Below are 17,469 nucleotides of genomic sequence, written 5' to 3' on the forward strand. Positions count from 1 at the left end.
GGGCCATGCAGGCTGTGTCCTTGTTGGAGTTTCCAGCAGAACACGCTCACGGGAGGAAGCTACAGAGCAGACAGTGGGAGCTGCGGGTCGTGGTTGCAGGAGAACCTCAAGACTGGAGAAACATCTTGAAGGGGGGTAGTTGAAACCTCGGGCATGAAGGAGACTATGCAGGGAATGAGGCTTAGGAAAGATAAATGGTGAGGGTGCTGTCCTGGAAAACAGCAGCACACCAGGGAGGCCCATGGGGAGGACGGCCTTGGACAGTGATGAGAAGGACTTCACGAAGCTGCACCACTTCCAGCTGCTGGATTCAGTAGGGAGGGTTCTGGGAAGGCGCCATCAGGCTCTGCTTTGGAAGCAGGGGAGACTGTGGGGGACGTGGCACAGGGACGGCCACATGCACGGGGAGGTGGTTTAGCCTGGACAGAATGTGAACATAGCTCCGTGTTCACGGGCAGAACCTGGGAACTGGGGAAGATTGCAGATGGGAGACAATGCAGGAGCCTGGGTCAGACGTAAAGGAATCCTCTGAGTCCATTCTCTAATTTTTATAGATAGGAAATTTTAAATCTAGTGAAAGGTTAAGAGGTTTGCCTGGGTCACACAGCTAATTAAGGGGCAGAGTCAGGTCTGAAACGTCCCCTGACCCTGGCCCGGTGCCTGTCCTGGGGCCCCTTCCATCCCGGAGACCTGCTAGGGTGTAGGCTCTTGGGTCCCTAAACTGCTCGGCTGTGGTGCTTTGTGTACAGTGGAGTCCAGACTCCTTGTCACACTGCAGCCATAGGGATCTTTCCCAAAAGATCACTGGTCACTGCTCCCCTCTGTGATCTATTGTTGCCTGGGCTCTGGCCAGGCTGTCGGGGTGCACGTCCTAGCACTGCCATGGGCCAGCTCTGTGGTCTTGGACCCTTACCTCTGTTTCCCTGTCTATAAAGTGGGATGTAATATCTAGTGGTCATTGGAAGAACTAAATCTTCATATATGCTTGGTGCATTCTAAGTGCTCAATAGATGTTAGCTGCTCTTATTTAAAAAAACAAAAACAAACCCTTAATGGCTTCACATTGCTTTTAGGATAAGACCCAAATCTTCAGTGAGGACTTTGCATGAGCTGGTCCTTCTTATTTCCCCCTCAGGCTTGTTCTAAAGCTGTCTTGGCTTTATATTGTTTCCCTGAACACGCAGATACTCCCTGACAGGCTTCTCTGCCTACCGCCCGCCCCCAGTGACCCACCAGCTCAAACATCCCTTCCTGAGAGAAGCCTTTCCTCATTTCTACCCTGGGGCTGTGATTCAGTCGTGTGTATCTGTTGTTTATTTCCTTGAGGAAATCATCTTTTTGTCATCAGGCTTTTAATTATGGGGCTGATTGATGAGAGTTCACCTTCCGTGCTAGATCATAAACTCCACGATATGTAAGAGGCTCCATTTGTCTTTATTTGTTTTCGTGTTCCCAGCTCTGAGCTCAGAATTTATTTTTTTTACACATGTGGCAGCCAGTTAAGTATCAGTGAGTGAGTGAACGACACGTGAGTAACAGTTTGGTTTCCTGACCATTCAGGGACCTAGTCTTTAGTTCCTGTTCTTTGAAAGCACATGGAAATGAGGATTTAATAAATGTTTCATTTTTATGATGTTGGCATGTGCACATTTTAGCCACAGATTCTGAAAATCCTATTTGAGTTGTCTTTATCCATCAGACAGCCCAGTTACTTTTCCCTCTAGAAAGGCAATGTTCGTGATTTTGATATACCACATGTGGGCAGAAGAGCAAGCTGATCTATTTTGAAAATACTGAAATAGGAACTGAATTGTCACCTGTTGGCACCTGAGACTGAGAGACCTCCTTCATGTCATCAGGGTGACCTCCCAAGCTGCCTGGCTGACAGCAAGGGCCTATGCAGGAATCTGGGGGTGTGTTACTCAGGAACACTGTAGCTTCCCCTAGTGCAGCCACGCCATCACTAGGCTGTGTTGGCCACGGAGGAGCCAGCAGTGACAATGGACCTGAGTGGCTTATCCCACATGTTTTGTGGCCTTAAGGTCCTTGGTTGGTGCTTTTAGACTGAACTTCCAACCCAGACCATGGAGTTAAAGAACCACAATCCTTATCTGCATATAGATCACTATGGAAGAAAACAGAAGTCAGGAGCTTCCAATGTGACAAGTGAAAAGTACAAAGTGAGACTAGGACTTCACAGAACACGTGTCGACCCCAGCATGTATGCCTGCATGTGTGTATGCACAGTTGTTTAATGGCTTTGTACCCCGTATGACTCGCTAGCGTGTGGTGTGAATTCACTGAGCTGTGGTATACAATTACCATTGAGTCTAAGGTTGAGTGCGTAAAAACTGTTAACTGATGCTACTTAAGAATGGGGTTAGGAGGAAGTAATTTGTTTCCTCTGTTTTAGTTTGAAATCTTGATACAGAGGATACAATAATCAAATGTTGGTTTTCAGCATTAAGCATCATGACCTTATGTGTATGGGCAAGGACAGCTGCTGTGATGGTGAAGGGTTTCTGCACAGGATCAGGCTTTGCCAGCTTTTTTTTTTTTTTAAGATTTATTTATTTATTCATGATAGAGAGAGGCAGAGACACAGGCAGAGGGAGAAGCAGGCTCCATGCTGGGAGCCCAACGCAGGACTCGATCCCAGGACTCCAGGATCACGCCCTGGGCCAAAGGCAGGTGCTGAACTACTGAGCCACCCAGGGATCCCCCCACCCCTTTTTTAAGATTTATTTATTCATGATCGACATAGAAAGGCTTTGCCAGCTTCTTGATGCTGCTGGCATGAATGACCAGGAGACTATTGTGTATTGAAACAAGTTTTGGCCTAGGCATCCGGAGGCCGGGGTTCTGGGCCTGGCTTGGTCGGTAACCAGCAGCCTCAGGTGAGTGAATACCAGCCACCATCCTTGGTGCTGGGACAAATGGAGATGGAAGCAGGATTCCGGGGAGCTCTTCTTTCTTCACCCACCACTCAAAGAGGTGATTTTTATGCTCTAGCTCTAAAATTCGTCTGCAGCTCAAAACTTTTACCGTGTAGACAGATTTTTCACATATATATCCTCTAATAAAAATAATAAAACAGGGCGACGTTGGAGGGCTTATTATGCTGGGCACTTTACTGTTGCTCACGTGGACTATCTCCCTTAATCCTTTCTCAGGCCCACTCCCCCATGGAGGGGGAGGCTAGGAGGCTGTAGACTCAGTGAGCAGGGGACTCAGGGCCCTGTGCAGACCTCAACTGGTACCTGGGCGCATGGTGATGACGTGAGGAGGGGTGAGCTGGGAAGGTCCATGGAGGATGCGCCTCTCAGGATGAGCAGAGAGAAGAGATTATAAATCCTAGAAAATTTGCATTATTCCAGAAAGAGACTCTGCTCTTGTTTTCAGTCATTCTACTTTGTTCTTCTCTGGCCCCCGGCCTCCACTAAACTGCTTGGTGTTCCCTGGACATTTCATGTAAATGGAATCGTGTGCTCCGTGGTCTTGTGTGTCTCACTTCTTTCACTTGGCCAGGGTTCATCTGTGTTGTGGCACATGTGGGGACTTTACTCCCTTAGGTCATCGAAGAGTATTCGCTCTATGGATCTGCCACATTCTGTTTATCAGCTATTTGATATTCATATTGTTCCCACTATGTGGCTCCTCTGAATAGTGTGGTTATGGGCTTTGGTGTGCAATTGCAAGTTTGGGTCTAGATGTGTCTTCAGGTCTCTTGGGTAGGTACCAGAAAACGGCTTTGAAAGTCCAAGAGATCTCGAGTTCAGTGATCTTCCTGTGTTTGTTTCTAGTTCCCACTGGTGGCTGATCTGTTTCATGATGACAAGGACTCCGTTTCTGCCACCACTACATCTGGGAAGGGCTCGTCTTCCAAGATCAACATCCGCTCTGCCAGACCTCCTCTGAAAGCTTCCAACAAGGAGCATAAGAAAACTGTGGGCCACCAGGTAAGCCTCTGGCAGGAAGCTGTGGGGCAGGGCCAACCTCTCTGCAGGTGAAGGACTGTTGCAGACTCAGAGGGAGGCCAAAGCAGCCTTGACATCTGCACCTTCAGCCACCAGCGCTCTTTGAAGGAGGAAACTGGGAAGCCCTCTCTAGAGGGAACTGAGAGGAAAGAGAAAGGGTCTGAATATAGGCTCAAGCAGTGCACTTAGCCCCTGGTAGGACCACACACGCCTGGTCGAAGAAGCAAGAGGGTCCTGGAATCTGCAGGTTGGGTTAAATAAGCCTGTGGACCACAAACCTGAAGCCCCTTCTGTGGGGTCTTTGTGGGATTTTGTGTCCAGTGTGTCTCCCAAGATGGTGGTTGGGGGAGGGTACCTGTCACGCCCTGAAAGCTGCTAACCTTTCTACTATAGAGGATTTGCCTCTTCTGGATGTTTCACATTACTTTACAAACCTCCAGGCTGCCCAGGCACTGGAGGTGGGGTCTCCAGGCCTCAGGCTTAGGAATAATCTGTCTCCAGTCACTGTGAGGACTTCTGTCCCATTTCCCAGTACTGACTGATCCCCCCCTCCCTTCATCTCATTTAATCTACCACACGGAGTTAGATGTGTCAGCAGCTGGGCTTTCCCTGTTTAGTTCAAAGAGTCCTGAAGCCAGAATGTGGGAGGACCTTGATTTTGGACCTACAGCAAGGCCGGAGTGTCAAATAGGATCTGACCCTAGGTCTCTGAACTTCTTCCTATCCTTCTGGATTCATAATGACCATGATAGAATCAACAACTACTGCCACCAGTCTGCAGGCATTTCTTTATTATACATCAGCAAAACGTTAGGGAAAAATAACTGGTGTTATTTCGTCTTGTCCCTCCAGTTCCGTACTTCCCTACACCTGCTCATGGAGACCCTAAATGCCACGACGCCGCACTACGTGCGCTGCATTAAGCCAAATGACGAGAAGCTCCCCTTCCAGTAAGTGCCTGCATGGGGATTGATCAGCAGCCCCTCCGATGGAGTCAGGCTGATCAAGCCTGGCTTCCTTACAAGTTCAGGTGGAAGAGACCAGGCACAGCCTTGAAGGGGGGTCTGGGGCAGGATGAATAGTGACGGTTCACATGCTGAATACTGGCCCACAGACATTTACCAAGTTCCACCTATCTGCTGTCTAAAAGGATTCAAGAGAATGAGAGGATACAGGTCGCTAATTCCACAGAGTCTACAGTGGTGTTGAGGAGTGTGCACACCTGAATCAAACAGAGAACCACATAAGAGTCTGTCAGTAAATGTAGATTACCTGTGTCTCACAGCAGATGTTCAATTCAAAGGTGGGAAGATAGTGGGAAGGGTCGGGGAGGCCTCTTCCATTGGGGAAACTTGATCTCAAGTGACGTGTTGAGTGATGACACATAAGGCTGGTCCTCTATCTCACATCCCCTCTACCACTGAGTTGCTGCAGTTAGCCATACCCACTCACCTTCCCCCACCCCACTCCTCAGCCTTTGCTGGTCTAAATTCTACTTCTACTCCTATCTTGGAAATAGTCTTCCAGTTCTGTCCATGCCCGCATGTTTGACCCCACCCAAATCTGTATAATGGCAACTCTGTACGTCTCTGTCAAATTCCAGACCAGACTTTCTGAATGCCTGCTGCAGCTTTGTTGGCTGATTCACATTCAGCGTGTCTGAAATCAGACTCCTCGTTTTCCCCCAAGAAACGGTTCCTGTTTGGTCTGTTATATAGTAAATGGTGTAACCATTTCCTGACAGCTCGTTTACCCCCCAGACCTGAGAGTCACTCTGGACCAGTGCTGACCAGGAGAACTTTCTGTGATAGGTGGAGCTGCTCTATAATGTGCGTTGTCCAAGATGGTAGCCACCAGTCATGTATGGTTATTGTGTGCTTTGAGATGTGGCTGGTGTGACTGAGGAACTGAATCCTGTCACTCTAGTTGTATTCAGATAGCTGTAGCTGGCTAATGACTACCATGTTGGACAGTATAAGCCTTGGTTCTTCCCTCTGACTCCTGCATGTCCAGTCATGGTCAAAGTCTCATGGAATCTCCTTGAAAATGTATTCTGGTTTCCCTTTTCTCTTCCTTCTGTGAAATTGTTTTAGACTCTGTATCTTGCCTATAATGTTCCTCAAAGCCTTTAGGACAGTCCCTTATCTACTTCCATAACCCATTAGTCCATGGCCCTCAGCCACCACCCAGGCTCTGTCTTCTGGCCCAAGGAGGTAGATTTCTAAATTTTTAGAGCACTTTATTCCCAGCTTTCTGACTTCCTTTTTTAGTCCTAGCATAATTTCCTTCTGGCAATTTATCCTGGCAACTCTGTAAGAGTATCTGAACTCTCCCCTACTGTTCCTAGTATCTCATGAAGCTTGACCTGTGCTCCAGTGGGCCTTGTGCTGTAAAAGGTCAGGAAGACCACACTGAGTCAGCCTGCCTTGAAGCGTGCTGATTGTTGACTCTCTTCTCTTCCTCCAAATTTCTGAGAAGTAGTTAGGAATTCTCTCCATGTGACATGTTTACCAGCTGACTCCAGAAGAAGAGAGGCCGTTTAGTGGGGCGGTGTGAGTGAGAGGCTTCCATCATGTGTGAAGGGCAGGAGTGCCATGCAGGGGCCCCAGGGAGGAGAGTCGAGGGCTGGGTACCAGCTCTGTCCTCAACCAGCGGCAACCTTGGGCAGTTCATTCCTCAGGACCTGGTGCCTGCCACCTGCTTGATTCCCCTGCTGGGTCTCCCCTCCCGGATGAAGAGAGATGCTGGGGGCTTTTAGGATGACTAGTCCTAATGGCCCACATTTCTAAGATCTTCTTTTGCCTTCAGGCCCAAAATTGCCGTAATAAAGTGGGGAGAATACTGAGCCAGGTCAGAGCACTTGGATTCTGGTTGGGGCTCTGCAACCAAGTGTTTGATCCACGAGCTAGCCCTGTACTGTTGGCCTCATTTCTGTATATGCTAAATGGAGCTAAAACTGAGCATCCTGATTAAAGGAATCCAGGAGATGGCGTAGATGATCTGTGAGAAGCATAAAAATTTTGATGAGTAAGATATATAACATTTTAAAATATATGTATCTTATTAAAAATATAGATGCAACCTTCTAGAAGGAAAGTTCTGTATGCCTCCTGTCATTCCCTACAACTGCTCTCTCAACCTTAGCATCCTTTGGGCCAGGTATATGCTATTATGGGGGGCTGTCCTGTTGGATGCTGGAAGCATCCCCATCACCGTGACAACCAGAAATACTTTATGATTGCCAGCTGTCCCTCGGAGGACAGAACTGTGCCCCTAGTGGAGGATGCCGTCCTCCACGAAGTGCTTTGATAGCATCTCTTACAGAAATGTCTTTTTCCCTCTCCTTCCTTCAAAAAAACATCTATCATACCCTTTGCTCACTGGACGCTGGGCTAGGACAAGTGGGATGACAAATGTCCCTCATCCTTAAGGAGTTACCATCACTGACCATGGACAGCAGTGTAGATGTGACCATCTGTGGGTACATGGGGGTGCTGCAGGAACAGAGAAGCAGGAGGGGTGGGGAAGTGTCCAGGGTGGAGGTGGCCTGGGCAAGTGTGATAAATCTGGGGTTACTAGTTGGAGGACCTGGCCAGTGTGCTGAGGGCCGGTCCCCCCCCCCCCCCCACACTCCCGGCCTCAGGAACAGACAGCCCTGGGAGTCCTGAGGTCCTGAAGCATGACTGCAGCATGCCACAGAGAGTGAGTCCCAGCTGGAGCTGGCAACGTGTGCAAAATCAGTGAAGTGGCACATGACTGCTGTGGGGAGCTGGGTTCCAAGCTGCTGGCTTTGCTGACCCTGCAGTTTCATTGGGAGGAAGCGGTATAACCCTGCATTTCAGCAGATGGACTCTGTCTATCGGTGGTGACTGTGCAGTCCCAAATGAAGTGTTGTGTGTCCTCACCACAGTTCTCCCAACTCCACTAGGTGGGATGGCTGGTGTTCTGCCCTTGGTCACCTGGTAGCAGGCAGTGAGACTGGTGAGAGATGCGGGTGACCCTGGGCTTTCTTTCCTATTGAAGACATGAGATTAAAATGCAGAAGGTTGGCTGGCTGTCCACGTCCCCAGGGTGTGAGCAGTTAAGGAGGGTGGCAGTGTCGTCTTGGCGTCTACTTGTTTTCTCCCCATGGTGTCGTTCTTCTCTATCACTTAGTCCTTACAACAAACTGGTGAATTAGAGTTGGGCAGAGAGCCTCAGCCTCTGTTGGACCAGGGAGGAAAAGGAGCTTCAGGGAGATGATGCGTTGCCCGGAGTGGCACAGGCTGTCCGTGGCCATACCAAGTTTTCCACTTCACCCTTGCCCTGTTCCCCCACATCCCATGGGGAAAAGAATGCCGCCAACCTGGGAGGAGAGTGTGTGTGTGAGCAGAAAGTCCATGGGACCGCAGGTGGACCCACAAGGGACAAGGGATCACAGATGCTTGCCAAGCATGCTGCCCACCCCTAGTATGCAGAGTGGCCTGGATTGGCCCGGCCTGGGGAAAGCTGGTGCAGAGAACCTTGGGGGGGAAGCCCATAGGCAGCTGTTCCCAAGCTCCAGCACATCCTGACTCCAGGCCCAGCTGGCCACCCCCAAGCTGAGGGAAGCAGAGCCTGCATCCCAAAGGCTGTCTCAGGTAACTCAAGGTCACAATAGCCTTGATGTTCCATGTTCTCAATGTCTCGCTACCCCTGCACATCGGTGAGGGGTCTCCGGGGATCCCAGTACCACACTGCATCCTGGTGACGCATCAGAATACAGCAAAGGGGGTGCCCAGGTGGGCTCTAGGTGTAGCGAAGGCTCCACACACGTATAGGCTCCTTTGGTTTTATTTCAGCCCATAGGACCTTCCATGAGGAGCTCTTGGCCTACTTAGGAAAGTCAAACTCATTCCCCTGAAATATCCCCCTTGTTGGGGACTGGGTAGACTTCAGTGCTTGATTATCCCTCACATATGTGCCATGGGCACCTTAGGGCTGGAGTAATCGGGAGGACTTCCTGGAGGAGCTGGGTGTTAAAAGTAGCCAGACTTGCTCAGGTTCAGAGGTGGCTGGGGAGGCCCAAGGGGTATGGGCCTGGAGGACCATGTGGATGGTCCCTGAGTCCCTGAGTCCCAGGGTTGGCCTGGAAGGCAAGGAGTCCCTGGACTCAGGTCAGCTCATGGCCATCAGGTGTGTGGGAGGTGCCTACTGATCCAGTCCATGTGCCTCGATGGACGTCTGGGTCGTTGGCGCAAGAGAGGCTAGCACTGGGACCTGAGCGGTGGTATGTGGAAGCGGGAAGTCAGGGGACATCTCCAGGGCAGAGCTCTGATCCATACTCCCAAGCTGTGAGAAGACCCTGGGCCATAGGGGAGGCAGCAGTCAAGGGTGGCCAGAGGCCACCCCCAGGTCCTGGAGATGAAGCCACACATGTCTCTGCTGGGCAGATGGGCTACCTGCTGACTTGGAAGGCGTGCTAGGCCTGTGTGACCCTGGGGCTCGGGCTGAGCTGAGAAACAGAAAGGGAGGGTGCGTGTACTTCCCATCCCCTCACAGGTGGACAGTGGTCCTCGCCAGCTGTGAGCAGGAATGGGTTCTGGTCCAGCTCATGCTTCCCTGTGAGGACTCCCTGCTGCCCGAGCTGGCCCTGGTACTCTCCCGTCTCTGGCAGTACTTGTACCGGGTTATCATGTACCACTTGGGGCACTGCTTCTGTCCGCTTCTGTCCCTCTGTGGGCGCTCTCAGGCCACGCCTGGTTGCTGACCTTACAGTGTCCTACTCAATGTACACGTTGGAGTAAATGCTGGGGTTTCATGCGAAACAGCAGTTTGGGGCAGGTGAGCTATTGCAGACATGCCTCATGTCTCTGCAGCTGGGTTTCCTTATCCTACCTGGGCAGCCACCACGACTGCAGCTGACCATGCATGCATCCCAGTGTTGGTCTAACATGCATGCATGGTGGTCTAACTGCTCTCCCGGGCCATTGGGTTCAATCTTTGCACCAACACTAAGAAAAGGGATCCTACTATTAGACCCTGTTACATAGGTGAGGGTACGAAGGCCTGAGGAGGCCGTGATGCTCTTTCCCTAAATAATCCATGCAGCTGGAAAGTGACCAAGTCACAGTTCAGACCACAGGTCCTCCTGGCCGAGAACTCACCCTCTAACTCCTGAACCAAGCGCTGCTTGTGGTGGCACGTGCAGAGGAGTTGGCCTTTGAATGAACGCAGATGCCCATGCGGGTGGAAACAAGGGAAGGGTTGGGAAGGAGGCAGGAATGGGTCCTGGAGGGCACACAGAATTCACTTCTGCCAAGAGAAAGACCATGTACCCCAGGTGAGAGCAGGGACACGCACAGGACTGGGGTGCTGCTCTAGCTCCCGCGCCTGCCAAGCCAGGTCAGTCTGTCTCCATGTGGCGGCTGAGCTCAAGGTGCATGGCAGTCTGTGGCTCCATGCAGGAAGAAGTCCTCTGTCCCTTGCTCCTGTTTCTTTGCCACTTACAACCTGTCTTGCTGTCTCTGCAGCTTTGACCCCAAGAGAGCAGTGCAGCAGCTCCGGGCATGTGGGGTGTTGGAGACAATCCGGATCAGTGCGGCCGGCTACCCATCCAGGTAATGCACCCACCAGCCGTGTGCTTGATGGGTGGCCACGGCCAGGCTCCCCGGGGATCTCGTTTACACAACAACACTGATGCTCCACAAAGTCCCCAAATGCTGAGGGCCCGAGCAGGGTGCCTACAGGGAGGAGGACAGCACGTTGGCCTGAGAGGTGATGGGAGTTCGGGGGGGGGGGGGCTGGGCATCATCTGGGACAGCTTTTCATGTTTTGGGTTGGCATTGGTCTGGATGATGAGCCAGCCAGGACCGCAGAGGAGAGTTCTCCTTTGTTTCCACCTTGTTCCCTTTTTAAAAATATATTGTAAAATACACATATTTACAGTCGGAGTTGTTTTGAGGTATACAGGTCAGTGGTGGTAAGTGCACTCCTTATCAGTGCACCGTCTCCAGGGCTCTTTTATTCTGTACCCATTAACCACCAAATCCCCATGTCCTCCACCCTCCAACGGCAGGCAGCCACCATTCCACTTTGTCGCTGTTTCTGGGGACTCTGTGTCCTTTGTGTAAGTGGATCCTACAGTGGTGGTGTGGCGACTGGCTTCTTCCACTTGGTCTGGGACCTTTAAGGCTCACCCACGGGGCACATGTCAGGATCTCCTTTTTGTGGCTGAACACTATTGTAGGTACAGATAGCTTTTTGTTCATCCATTTATCAATGGGCCCCTTTAACTTGAAACAGAATCCAATCCATGGTGGGAAATATAATCTTGAATTTAAAAACCACTGTCAAGATCTAGTTTGTACTGTGGATAAGCCCTTGAGCCACCTGGTATCTATCAAAGCTATGGCAAGACTGGATCCTTCCTGGATACTTCCCTGAAGTAGAATGGCGACCTTAAGTCTCTTGAAGTCATACTGAGGAGACCAGCATATCCTAGGCTAGATGTCCTTTGCCATGAATTGGGGCTGAGCTGAGCAGAGCCTCCTAGCAGCCCAGAGCTTGTGTTAGTTTCCTCAGGGACCCCTGTCCTTGGAAGGGACGTATGTGTCAGGAGGTGAAGTGAACCAGGAATGGGGAGGAGGACGTGCAGGCCAGGCAGGCCTCCCTTCCCCCTCCCTGCTGTCTCCGGCTGGCACTCGGCTGCTGCCGTGGAGGAATTGGCGTCACAGCAGCAGCCGTTGACCACGGAATAACTCAAATGTTGAGTTATTGATGATTCCCAAATGTTAGGCCCTGGAAGGAAGTTAGTGCTGGAATTAGGGGTTTGCATTTGCCCGGGAAAGCACAAGAACTGCCAGTGATCTGGACACCCAGGCAGCTTGGGGCATTGGTGGGGACAGTCTGCCCTGGCCAGCGTGGAAGGCTGGAGTGCTCTCCCTGCAACCGTCTCTCCGTGCCTAGAGCCCCGGGACAGCCTCTGTCTGTCTTCCACCTCCTGTTCTGACCCTGAGATCTGAATACAAATTGCTGACAACTTCTTGATGAACAAGGTGAGCCACGCTTGCCCCGTCAGGGCAGGGCTCTGCCTGCTGTGCCCTGTCTGCCCTGCAGTGCCTGCCACTAGCCCCTTGACTGAGGGGCCATGGGCGCAGTGGCTCCACAGAGCTGCAGTCCAGCCAATTGGATTAACTTTCAGTGGCTACTCCAAGCACAGCATTTGGATCAGTTGGGGTTCGTGCAACTCACAAAACCCACAGGGGCCTTGTGGAGCTGCCTGGCCACTGCTTTTGGATGTGTGCTCCCCAGGGAGCTGGGCTCTGCTCCTGCCTCCCAAGGAAGTCTGTAGTCGATCTTCAGCCCTCTGTTTCCAGAATGGCTTTGCAAGCCATTGGTGGGCCAGGAAATCAATGTAAAGGGCCATGATGGGCGTCTTGTTGATTTAGTGAAGTGACCAGGGATAGAGAATAGAAGGTGGCAGTTTGTGGTAGAGGGGATCTCACAGCGTGTCCTCCTGTGAGCTTCATATATAGACGTGGTGCATTGTGACGTAAAACACACTGTGGCTGATGAGGCCATGGAGGAAAGTAACTGCTCAGGGTCACTGTGGCCATGGTTGAGAGGACTTAGGAGCCCCCTTCCCCTACCTGGCATCTTACTGCTCATGGCCATTAAATGGCACCGTCCCAACAGGTATATCAGGGGCAAGGAGCAAGGCTAGGGTTTTATGTCTGCTCCTCAGGGGCTGGGCCCCAACTGGAGGGTTGGTGTAGATGGTGCTCTGCCTGTCCCAGCTTGGGAGTAGAAGCCTAGACTGCAGACTGTGCACGAGCCTGAGGAGCCCAGTGGTTGGAGTCAGGCCTGGCTTGCACCATCCATTACCATCCTCCTTGGCTTAGTAACCTCAAGCAAGTCGACTAATCTCAGCCTGGGCTGCCCTATCACCAAGTAGTCCTGCCATAAGTGGTCATGATGACTGACATAATGCACCTCAAGGCCTCCACGTAGAGCTAGTACATATTTATCACTTGGTTAGGTGTGAGCAAGAAACCGCATCCTTACGGATGCGATTGTCAAGGCAGAACGAGCCCATGCCAGGAATGTTTAGCTTTATTTTTGTGAAACCCCGATGTGTCTGGTCCCCTCAAAAGAGCATCCAGAGTTCCCTAAGGAATTGAAAAGGTCAGTCTTAGAATTACCTATAGTCTGTCAGAACCGGAGCCAAGACAGCCCATGTTCAACCATGGAGGATCCTTGGGGAGAACCTTTGAAACTGCGGGTCCTCATGGTCTCACCTGTGCTGTGCAGCCTGGAGGCCCCCAGGTAAGCAGAGGAGCCCAGGTGCACATCTCCATCTCTAATGTATACTTGGTGCTGCTGGGGGTTTTGTCAAGCGGGAGGCATGACCACTGGGACGGTGCCACTCCAGGGGAAAGGAAATAAGCATGCAAAGACAAGATGTTCTGAGGCTGTCTTAGGATATAAAGAGCCACCTGTTTCACCAGGACTTTGTGAAACATCGAGGTGTTTGGTGGTAGGATGATGCATGCTCTGCAGAGGGTGTGAACTTCTTAGAAAACGTCAGGGAAAGCCAGGAGTCTGGGTCTGACCGTGCTTTAGGTGGAGGACCCATGCGCCTCTGCCACCTGGGGTTCACCCCTGGACTCACTGGCAGCCCTGCGGGGAGGTCAGAGTGACCATGTGCCACCCACGGTCCCACCAGCGTTGCTGCTGCAGCAGAGGATCCTCTGTTCTGGAAGTGGACGGGGGGTTACTCCTGTTGGTCTTACATGAGCTGCTACGATGAGCATATTTTCTTGCCTTCATGTCTCCTCTCCTGTTAATCTGGCCATCTGCTTCAGGTCTCACCCCCTTCGAGCTTCTAGCTGTGTGCCGAGGGCTGGAAGGGGATTCAGGATCCATGTCATGGCCTCGGCACATCCGGAGCTCAGAGCCGAGGAGAAGGGATGAGAACCTAAAACAGAGAGCAATGTGTAACTAGGCCAAGTTTGGGAGGAAATGTGGCTTCATGGAGGAGGGGAGATTTGAGGTGGGCCTTGAAGGGGTGAAGGGGCTTCAGGTTGGTGGGGAGACAGCAGGAGGAGTCCACCAGGCCGGAAGCCACAGGTGTCCAGGTGCAGAAGGGGCAACCATTCGCTCCTACTGGTCAGTCTTCCAGTCTCAGCCTCCGCAGCGAGGCTTCTCTCCTCACAAGACAGCCTCTCCCTTGGCAGCTCAGAGGCTGCATTGCCTCCAAGTCTGGAGATTCCTATGGAAAGCTGCTGCTCCTGCTGCCCACGCCACCCAGCTGAGAGCAGAACTGCCCTCAGTGTTGACAAACCCGCACCCCTGCCTCTCATCCAGTCACACGTCCTTCCTTCTAGCAGATGATCACAGGGGTTTGCATAGTGGCAAGCATTGTGGAGAGTGTACGGAGGGAAGGAAAATCTGGTATATTCTGCTTCACAGAAAATGTGACCTCATGCTGTGATTTACACTTTGGGGCTCAGGTCTAGCACAGCCGTACCTGTGCCGTCTCTGCAGAGTTTGCTGAAGGCTCAGGGAGGATTCCCTCCCCAAACTGCTGTCTGAAGGATCATCTTTTGGGAAGAGGCGCCACAGTTCTATAGCACACCTGATAGTGTCGCAGTAGAGCTGAGTCACCTGTGTTATTTCAGGGCTAATCTGCCCTCCCCAGGCCATGGCACCCAGGTTGGCACTTCTTTGAAAAGTGAGTGGTGGGGAGAGGCCTGGGGGGCAAAGTACCACAGCAGTGGTCTTCTGGCTCCATGCATTGCCTGTCTGCCCCTGCCCATTGGGTGACCTCACTGTTTGAAAATCTCCCTTATACTTCATCCAGGAGGTTGGCGTGTCTGCTGTGTCTGGGGATTAAGGAGGCAAGCTGTTGTAGCTCCTGCGTTCCTGTCGAAGTGCTAGTGCTCGAAGGAATGAAGGGTCACGCGTGTGACCCTGTAACGTAGAGCCGTGCAGTCATTGTTACCCTGACTTTGGGGCAAGATGAGCCCTCCTGAGCGGATTGAGGGTCATCTCAAAAAGAATTTGCCTCTGTGGCACTAAGACTTCAGAGAACAGAGTGATTCCACTTGCATCAGCTTGTCAGACAACCACGACTGCAGGGCTGCTGCCAGAGGAAACCTCAGTGGCTTCTTTGATGAGGGGATTACAACGCAGGACATTTTCCTATGTTTCTCCAATTGAAGTGACCAGAGGGTTCCTGCCACTTTCCAGGGAAGAAGATACCAAAGAGAAGGAGACATGTGGTCCAGGGTCAGAGGGACCTGTGAGGAAGTGTCCAGAGGGCACTTCCCTGGGAGCCCTTGCAGAGGGCAGTCCTTCACAGCTGAGACCTCAGCTCAGGTTCCTGGGTCCAGCCCACGGATGCCCCGAGCACGGGATGCTTGGCTGGTCCTGCCGTGAACACAGGCCCAACAAGCCCACAGCACCAGCCCTCTGCAGCTCCCTCGCCCTACCCTCCAGCCCCAGGATACTTGCCTATTTTTATCTCCCTAAGAATCATGGCTCCTCTGTGCATCTGAATTAAAATGAAGATGTATCATTCAATCTGAAATGTACCGCAGTGGCTAAGAAATACTCATGTCACCGTGTACACAAAACACCGTGATGACTGCAGTGTGTGGCCACTGTCCCCTGGGCCTGGTGCCCCCTGGGTGTGTCTTGGTGTGCAGGTGTGTGCCCCTCTGGGGGCGGGGGGTGGGGGTCAGCGCAGCTTTGGTCCCAGAGGGTTGGTGAGGCTGACTCCCTGAAGCACAGCATGCATGTTGTGGGAGAGCGACTTGGGTGTATATTTAAAAACAAAACTGCTGAGTCTTCCATGCTTCTCCTGTACACCTCAGAAAAAAACTCAGCAGTGATCTCTGAAAGGACTTGCACCTCTAACCAGGCCCCCATCCCCTCTGCCCCCACAGGGACCAAACCCCAGACCGTGGCAGGAGGTGGAGCCCTGAGAGGTTGCTCCTCACCTGCCCATTTCATCACAGATGCACAGTTACTTGCTGAGCACAGTGACTTAGAACATGACGATTCTTTTGCCCCCCTGCCCCCGCCCCGGTCTTACGGCCCCTCATTCTGGCCCCTTCCCCTGCTCTCACTTCCCTGACCTGAGTCTGTCACAGGTTCCTCAGCAGTGCTGCACATCACAACTGCTTGGCCAATGGGCTCAGCCTTGAAACCACCCCTTGGGGGAAAGTGTCGGTCACAGGTCAGCAGCAGCCCCTTGGCTAGACTGGGGCTGTGCCAGGACTGCTTCCATTTCTACTCCTCACATTGTAGCTCAGCTCCAGCTTGGAGCCAGTAGGGAAGCACTAGGTTTCTTTCCCTCCGCAGCAAAGCTGAGCAATCTTCCACCTCAGCGCCCCCTGAGGCTGAGCCTGTGTTTCCCTGGACGTGGCTGGGGCAGAGGGGAAGGCAAGGAGAGGCTGTTGGCGGCAGCCTGAAGGGTGAACACCCTGCTGCCCGACACTAGGAGCCCTTCCCTGAGTATCAGGGCTGAAGTAAGGGCAAGGGCACGTCCTGTGCCTCATGTGTTGCCTTGCAGAAGTCCTCCACGAGGCTCGTCTGTTCATCACGGTGACTTATACAACTTGGGACATGATTTAGGTGCAGTTAAAGTATCCTTCTAAGGTGTGCGGTTCTCAGGTGATTCTCATTATATTCCCAGACTCGTACAGCCCTCACTACTAGTCACAGAATGTTCTATCACCACACAGAGAACCTGGTTCCCGTTAGTGATCACCACCTCTTTCCCCTCCCCCCCCTCCTCCCAGCCTTATGACCACTAACTCACTTTCTCTTTCTATGAATATGTCTACTCTGGGCCTCATACCACAGGAAGCATATAATGAGTGGCCTTTTGTGTCATCTGGGTTCTTTTTTTTTAATTTTTATTTATTTATGATAGTCACAGAGAGAGAGAGAGAGAGAGAGAGAGAGAGAGGCAGAGACACAGGCAGAGGGAGAAGCAGGCTCCATGCACCGGGAGCCTGACGTGGGATTCAATCCCGGGTCTCCAGGATCGCGCCCTGGGCCAAAGGCAGGCGCCAAACCGCTGCACCACCCAGGGATCCCTCATCTGGGTTCTTTTTTTTTTTTTTAAAGTCCCAGCTCCTCCGCGAGGGCTCTGGGGCTCAGAACCGAGGACGGACTCAGCTCCTTCTTTTTTTTTTTTTTTAAATTTTTATTTATTTATGATAGAGAGAGAGAGAGAGAGAGAGAGAGGCAGAGACACAGGCAGAGGGAGAAGCAGGCTCCATGTACCGGGAGCCCGACGTGGGATTCGATCCCGGGTCTCCAGGATCGCGCCCTGGGCCAAAGGCAGGCGCCAAACGGCTGCGCCACCCAGGGATCCCCCTCATCTGGGTTCTAATGTGAACCAGAATGTTGTTCTTTCATATTGCCTAAGACCATCGTGTTTGTAAGGATACACTGCATTTTATCCACCATCAGTCAACAGACATTTGGGTTATTTCCACTTTTTGGTAGGTGTGAGTAA

The 17,469-nt window shown here is 51.9% G+C and overlaps 1 protein-coding gene across 4 annotated transcripts in view; it reads left to right on the plus strand.

Moving 5' to 3' along the window:
• Positions 1-17,469, plus strand: part of MYO5B (myosin VB) — a 332,476-nt gene that overhangs the window by 243,128 nt on the left and 71,879 nt on the right. For all 4 annotated transcript variants that reach the window (XM_055324565.1, XM_055324564.1, XM_055324566.1 and 1 more), the window contains 3 exons: positions 3,804-3,959; positions 4,830-4,927; positions 10,469-10,555. In XM_055324565.1, the coding sequence (XP_055180540.1) occupies positions 3,804-3,959; positions 4,830-4,927; positions 10,469-10,555 (341 nt within the window). The remainder of the gene's footprint in view (positions 1-3,803; positions 3,960-4,829; positions 4,928-10,468; positions 10,556-17,469) is intronic.

Source organism: Nyctereutes procyonoides, unplaced genomic scaffold, assembly GCF_905146905.1.
Source record: "Nyctereutes procyonoides isolate TBG_1078 unplaced genomic scaffold, NYPRO_anot_genome, whole genome shotgun sequence".
In the NCBI taxonomy this organism is placed as follows: Eukaryota; Metazoa; Chordata; class Mammalia; order Carnivora; family Canidae; genus Nyctereutes; species Nyctereutes procyonoides.